Raw genomic sequence first — 7,841 nt, 5'->3', positions numbered from 1 at the left:
ATTCAGTGAGGTAGGTAAATTACTACTCTTCATTTTATTGATCAGACAACTAAGGCCTAGATTAAGTAACTTGCCCAAGATTACAAAATGACAAAGCCAGCATTTTAACAAAGTTAGCTCATCCGTAGATCTTATTTAAAGATTATGACATGGAAAGATGAGCACTAGACGAGGTAGGAATCTCTATCTATGTTCTACTCCCTCTTTTACCACTTCCTTGGAGGAAAAGGCAATTCTTTTTTTTTTTTTTTTTTTTTTTAGTTGGAGTCTCACTCTGTTGCCCAGACTGGAGTGCAGTGGCCGCTCCCAGCCACCGCAGCCTCGACCTGCTGGGCTCTGGCGATCCTTCCACCTCAGCCTTCCAAGTAGTCGGAATTACAGGCATGCGCTACCACGTCCAGCTGATTTTTTTTTGATTTATTGTAGAGATGAGGTCTCGCTGCCCAGGCGGGTCTCGAACCCGCGGGCTCAGGCAATCCACTCACCTGCCTCCCAAAGGTGCGGGATTACAGGCTGAGCCACCAAGCCCGGCTTAAAAAGGCAATTCTTTACTGGTCTTTCCATCTCCTTATAAGACCTAGCATAGTACCTTTAGTCATAGTACTCTTCATCAAATGTTTCCTGAATACAGTTAAAATCACATAAACAAATTAGGTTTCATTGTCCTTAATAGCAAAATGAAATAAAGTTACTGGCAAAGTCTACCTTAGTGGTTCTCAAAGTGTGCTCCCTAAACCCAAATATTTTGCCAGAAATGCAAATTTTCAGGCTCTACCCAAGAACTTCTGAATCAGAAACTGGTCTTAACAAGCCTTCCAGGTGAGTCTCATGCATGCTAATGTTTGAAGACCACTGGTCTACTTTATATGATGATTATGAGGATCAAATAAGTTCAGTAATGTGAAAACACCCTAAGAAGTGAGAGGTATATCACCATTAATAGAACATTAAAATATGCTCCTTGAAAAACCTCAGTAATTTTGCTAAATCCAGACAAAAATGAATATCAGTAATGGAATAGATCATAACATACCTTTTAAACTAAACACTGTTCTTCTAGATTTTATCTGGATAACCTATAGCATTCATGGATCCAGAAGAAAAGATGAGTTTGGTTCACTAAGTTGTACCTAGAAATCTAATAATTGGAGATGCTGTGGTTCAACCAAGAGGTCTGACATGTTGCACAGGCTCCTTACCTGACCAGTGTCCAGTAGAGATGCCAGATCTGTCTGTGCATGTCTCACTTACAGGTCTAAACACAGTCTCCCATCCACCAGTTGCATAGCGCCAGTTCTGAGATTCCAAGATGAGTGTTCTCTGGGTGCCATATGCAATCATGAAGCAGTAGACCACATGATGGAGTTGACAGCCATAGCCACAGCCTTTGTTGATATTACACGCCAGCTTTTTGGCTTTGCTGCAGTCCTTGGGATTCTTTCAGGGAGGAAGAGAAACAAAAGTAAAGATAAGCTGTACTAAGAGGTCAACTTCTCTTTATAGGTCACAAGTATCAAATATCATATAATAGCCAGGGCTGATCCAGTATATTTCTTACTAAACAGAGTCCAATTTTAAGGATTTGATTTCGAAAAACCCAATGAAAATTTAACGTGCATATTTAGGGAGATGGCCGTGAAAAAGAAGAACAGTTACTTGGAAATATCACTGAACAAATGTGAAATTAAGCATTTACATTTAAAAAATTATTTTGCCTCCTTTTTTTTTTAAGTGAGAAAGCAGGATTTATTGAGAGGACAGAAAAGCTCCCACAGTGGGAGGAGACTCGAAGGGGATATCCCAATTTTGCTTCTCTATTATTCAGAAAATCCAAGTGTGATCACCTCTCAACTGTCTTGCCGACATTAAAATCTTTGTGAAAGAAGTAAAATAGTTCATTTATTCTAGGAGTACTTCAGCATTGAGTTTACTTTCCATGATTAAACTCAAATTATCTAAAGGAAAAACTAATGTATCTATTAATTCCATCAATCTACAGAATTCTATATGTTACAAACAAAATCTACTTTTTCATTAAGAAGTAAAAGCCAATGAGTAAAGGGATATCTGAACTTAACAATTATTAAATATCAGCATGGATCTTTTTAAAAACCAACCTTGATGAAAGCTACCAGTAATGTTCATAACTGAATGTAAAGTACATTCTATACTGGCTACCCTGAGAATGTTTTATGTCAAATTTTAATTGCGAGATCCATTTTTCTAATTATATACTTTGCCATAGGCAGCAAATAGTTAGCCAATATGAGAGTTTCATTTTCTCTTTTCTGAAGTTAAGTCTGCTCTAATTTGTATGAGTTATTGCTAAATATCCCTAGGCATATTAGTTCTTCATATAACAGTATGTTTTGACAAGGACTTTTTAGTCTGAGAGATTTTCCAAGCTTTTTTGTCTGCAAGGGATGAGAGGATGGTTACCTCTAGAAACAGAAGTTTTTATCCCACGTAGTAAGAGACAAGGTAAGCAGTTCTCAATTTATATGGGTCTTGAATAAAGCAGTTACCAAACCCCAAATCTAGAACTATTTTCCAGAGATATCACCTGTTTTGTCAAGTAAAGCCCTAGAAACAAAAGCTAAAATGGTGAGGCTATAAAATGATTCCAAAGGAAAAGCTGAGAAAAGGAAATACAAAATAGTGATGTACAGAAGGTGTACATTTCATATTCAAATGTGTCACAGAAAGCTATTCTTTTTTTTTACATTAAAGCAGAAATGATACCATCAAGAACCTCAGGAAGAGTTAAGAGTCTTTATGAATCTGAGAGTGCCTGATAAAATTCAGCAAGAATTAGTTAATATTGTTTCCACAGCCAAGTATAAGTGTTGCGGACTCTGTGGAAGCAATAAGCATTCCCATGCTTGGTGCTACAGTCATAGCGACCTGAGAGGAACAGGCGTGTGTGATGTCTCGTGGGAATCGGCAATCTATATCACTGAATTTCTGTACAATATTATACAAAGATCCGGGAATAAACAACGTTCTCAGACTGATCCAAAGCTTTATCACTGACTCAGTTTTTCAAGATTTTTCATGATTTGTGAGAATTGGAGCACCTAAGTTCCTCTAAAATTCACATGAATGAAAAAGAAAATGTCCTTCAAATATTTTTCAATAAGCTTTTATTTGAGAAGAGTTTTTAGATATACTGAGATGTTGCAAAGATAGCATAAAGAGCTCTCATACAATGAGACACAGTTTCCCCATTATTACATCTTACTTTAATTTTCTTCTTCTTCTTCTTCTTCTTTTTTTTTTTTTAAAGAAAAATAGAGTGAGGGAACACATAATAGTTAGAATATTTGACCTTTAGTCTGGAAGCTATAGATTTTCTATTTAAAAGAAGACTTGCATCTGCATTTAAGAAAAGCACATCTATTGTGTTTTAAGAGAAGGGTTTAATTAGAACCTAATGCTTTGAGTACAAGAGCTGAGACTAATAAAAGGAAGAGCAGTTTGTAAAAGAGGCTTGATTCACAAAGAATATATTATTTTTTCTGTTATGTCACAGATACCACAAAGAAAGAGAAAAATCCATTATGCTTGGTTCTGAAATGAGAAAAGTCTACACATGTAAGAAAATTAGTGGAAGACTCCAAGAGTGATAAGAGAAAACAAATGACTAGAACGATAACAGTAAATAAAACCCTGAAAAGGCTCAGAGCCACAGCCCAATCTTTTGCCAAAATAATGTTTAAAAGTTTGGAAAAGGATCTTGTTCATAGACGATCCAGAAAAAGGCAGAAGACAGTGAGATACATGAAAGGTATTTATGTTCCTTACACAAGATTAGGCTCACCAGAATAAATATCTGGAAAAAAACTAGTAGATATTTCTAAGGTAAATGGAGACGATTTTCTTTTTTAATGAAGCAACAACTCCTGTTGCCTTTGAGATAGACAGGAATTTATTCTGATGAAAAGATACCTTACAGGAAACCCCTAATCTGAGCTAAGTCTTTGTTATCCACCATTGTTACAGAGCAGCAAAAAATATAAGATTTACGTGAGTCTATAAAAGGGAAACAGAGCCATGGTGTAATTTTAAAATTTCTTACCAAATAGCCTTTGTCAGTTATCACTGATCCAGTTATGTCTACAAAAGGCTTAAAGGTGTGTCTCATGAACAAGAATATATAGAAGGATCTCATTACTAAAAGAAGCTTTTCTTTAATGATGCTACCACTTTAACAGGGTAGTTATTTCTGATTAAGATATGTTTTCAATTGCTTCTAGTATGCCTAATGCACTCTCTCCTATATACCTCTCTACCAGTTATGCAAGAATGCAGGCATGTTATTTTGTTTTATATCGGAATTGTCAATCTTTCCTTCCCTCCCCTTTCTTGGCATTTCTTCCACTTACCCCCTCCCCCACCCTGCCATTAAGGTTACGATACACTCCATCAGAAGGAGGTGTACTAGGAAGTACTTTCTTACTGGGGAGTTGAAAATCAGGGAGTACAGATAGAAAATACCCCCACAAGGCCCTTCTGTTGCCTTGAGTGTCACTAACTGACCAAGTTACAGGTAAACTTTAGTTCATCCAAGAAATATTTATTAAGCATCCAATATATGCAATGGCATACAGTAGAATAAAAAAAATCACATACAAATTACTATAGTAGTTATTTGTATATATGGTATAGTAATATTTGGTATTTGTGCAGAAAGGTTAAAGTATATTTAAGTTAAATCTTGAAAAATATTATTGTTTATGAATTGCTAAGTAAATTTTTTTTTACATTATTCAATGGGAGTTCATTTTGCAAAGAATAACTGTGAAGAGCAAAGTAAATTGTAAACTCCATAGATTATGTTTATAAAGTCAGAGTTCTGTACATAGGGACTTCTTAGAAATCGGAGTCATCAATAGATACACTCTAGCTCCTTGCAATAATGATGATAATTATTAGCTTTAGAAATATAAGGTGAATCTGTCAAAATAACTTAAAACAGTATGTTCTGATGAAAGAGCTTTGGATAGAGAGATTTACAATATAATTTTGCTCCAATGAAAGTTCTGCTATGAACTCACTGCGTGATTTAACTTCAATTTGTTAACTCAAAATTGAGACAAAAGTTACCACGCTATACAACCTCTCCCTGCAAACCTGCCCTTCCTTCTCAGAGACCCTAGGAGGTTAAATGAGATGGTATATGCTCAAAATTAATTTTAACATACTTCTCATTTATCCTCATAATCTCAAGAGACATTATTTCACACTGGATAAATGCGCTTTTTTGGGGGGTGCATTTAGTGTTGCAGGATGGTTCAATCACGACCCTTATAAGCTAACAATATTATGTAACACTTTTGTAATTGTATCTCATCAGCAAAGCTATCACTGTAGAATATTTAACCAAGAAATAAAGACTTAAGATACAGGATTCTTCTGAATTCAGTTTCCCTTTTCTTTTCTTCCATTTTTTTTTAAAACACTGAGGCATTTCTTTTTACACTAGTTCCTAAGAATGGCTCTGTCTCAACAGAACTGAAAGTTGTATTTGTTCTTACTATCTTATAAATCAGTATTGGTGACTATATACTTGAATCAATAAGCCTCTAACCAAGATGGTATATAGAGGAAAGCAGCAATCCCTAAAAACGAATAGTTACTAATTCAGTTAAAGGCACCATCACAATGTTGAAATATTTTAGTCTCTTTTACTTTGGTTAAAATATGAAAAATAGTTACTATTGGATATACTTCAAATGAGGACAAGTTAAATCATACTTTGCTAAAAAATGAAAATTCTGAAATAACATAGTCATTATTATATTACTTAGGTACAACTACTAGGATTTAGGGGTTTCTACTTAGTAAATTAATAGCAATGTGAATTACACAATTTAGAAAATAGTACTGATTTTGTGGCTCTTAAATTAAATCACCAGATTTTTGCTATGACTAGAAAGGTTTTCCCTACACAAAAATAAAAGCCTCTTTAGAGTATACACTTTCCAGTCACACTGTAATTTCTCTCACCTGCCCAGAGTTACTACCGATCAAAAATACTGCAGGAAAAGGCTAATTCAACAGCAAATGAAAACATGTAGCCAATAAAACTGGACATACTATCTCCAGTCATCTCTCACACAGAGTAAATGCTCAATAACTATTAGTTCACTGAATTATGTCCATGGAGACAAAGTGGATATCAAGTCCATAGTCATAAAAATAACTTAGTAAGTGACACACCAGAATTTAGATTTCAGGTCTCAATCTATTGTCCAGTGTCTTATCTATCCCCATGGTGTCTCTAATACATCAAGGAGTGCAGGCTCAGAAAACACACTTGGCTACTTTTGTAAGCTAAAAATTAAGACTTAGAACCCCAGGGGATCCTTCCAGCTCCTCTCTAAGAACTTCGTGCTATTAGGAGTTAAGCCACTGAGAGTTCCTATTTCCAATGAACAGATAAAAACCAAAAAAAAAAAAAAAAAAGGGCGGGGGGAGGTCACATCGGTAAGTTAAATTTTATCATGCTCTTTGCTCTAATCACAAGACTAAACAGTTTTTAATTTGCCTGTTTAAAAAGATTTGTAGTATCTAGCTTTGTGTTGGTAGTGAAGAAAGTACTCAATAGTGTGGTGAAAGCATTTTATTATATTGGAAACAATCTGATTTTATTTCTCTAAAATTATTTTCAAAACCAAAGCAGAAAAGGTAATGAAGCAAATAAGAGAACTGAAGTACGGCATAGTGGTAATTAAAATGAAGACTCTGGTCAGTGTTAATAACCATGGAAGAGAAAGTTAAAAAGCATACTCATTTTTAAAAGCTAAGACCGGAAATTATTGTCTCTTAACATATTAAACAAGAATATTTCCACAGCAAAGTTAAGATTATATGGAGGTGTCCTTTCCACCTCTCTAGCAAAGAACAATCTATTGTAAGTAGTTAGGATGACACAATAGTTCAGGTTCAAGTACACTATCAAGTGCTTCAGGAAATCAGTTCCCTTGAGGATATTTTGTAAAATCTAAGTGTGAAAACTTAAGGGAGAAAAGAGCACAATACGTAGTTTACAGACTATTGCATTGACAAACTGCAGCAAAGGCAGACAGTAAGTTACTATATACTTACAGAAGAGGAAAGCTAGTCTTAAGTGAAATAAATTTGGCTTACTTTAAATAACACATTTTTTAAACTTTTATTCTTTACCTGGAAGTCTCTAGCAAATGCTTTAAAGCCATTTTCAAAAGGTGGAGATGCTACATATCCAATAGAAAGGAACAAACAAATGGGGAATTTCCTCTAAGGGTCTTCAAGACAGTGTTCTGCTGTCTCTGGGAATTTCAGGTGGTCACTAGAAAAACCCACCTTAGGTTCCAGAGACGTGTACACCAGGGCAACCTTGGTAATATTTTCTGCTACCAAAAGGGCCACAAAGGAAAAGTAGAGACTGAATGATATACATCTAGTATAATTCTCTCATTCAAAAATATAATGTAAACAACAATCCCTCCAATGACAGAGAAAAAAAGTCAAGTTATATAAGGAACCACATTCTGCCAGTATAAATGCACAGAAGATCGAATTTCCTCAAGCACCTCAACCGTTCTCTGTAAATTTAGAGGCTGAGGTCTCAGAATCAAGTTAACTGTTGGGGTTAAAAATAGCAATTTACAAAATTAAGACTGAATTTCAGAAAGGTATTCTACCATCACTTCAGTTAACAGGATTCATCAAACTTTCTCTCCTCGAAATCAAAATAAAGGGATGCTATGACAGGTGTTTTTTTTTAAAAAAGAGGAGAGGAGGAAGTAAGATAGAAAAAGGGTAAGTAGGGAAGAGAATGGGGGCGGGGGGGGGGG

The 7,841-nt window shown here is 35.2% G+C and overlaps 1 protein-coding gene across 1 annotated transcript in view; it reads right to left on the bottom strand.

Annotated features, from left to right (window-relative positions):
- Positions 1-899: 899 nt before the first annotated feature.
- The window catches only part of LOC103263350 (alpha-(1,6)-fucosyltransferase-like), a 57,511-nt gene continuing 50,569 nt past the window's right edge, over positions 900-7,841 (bottom strand). Inside the window, exon 5 of the mRNA XM_008061032.1 lies at positions 900-1,437. Coding sequence (XP_008059223.1) covers positions 1,162-1,437 — 276 coding nt within the window. The 3' untranslated portion in view covers positions 900-1,161. The remainder of the gene's footprint in view (positions 1,438-7,841) is intronic.

The sequence above is a fragment of the Carlito syrichta genome, unplaced genomic scaffold (genome assembly GCF_000164805.1).
Source record: "Carlito syrichta isolate Samal-C Ts95f unplaced genomic scaffold, Tarsius_syrichta-2.0.1 Scaffold304923, whole genome shotgun sequence".
Lineage (NCBI taxonomy): Eukaryota > Metazoa > Chordata > Mammalia > Primates > Tarsiidae > Carlito > Carlito syrichta.
Note: the sequence above shows the minus strand (reverse complement) of the source record. Positions and strands in the feature narration are given on the sequence as shown.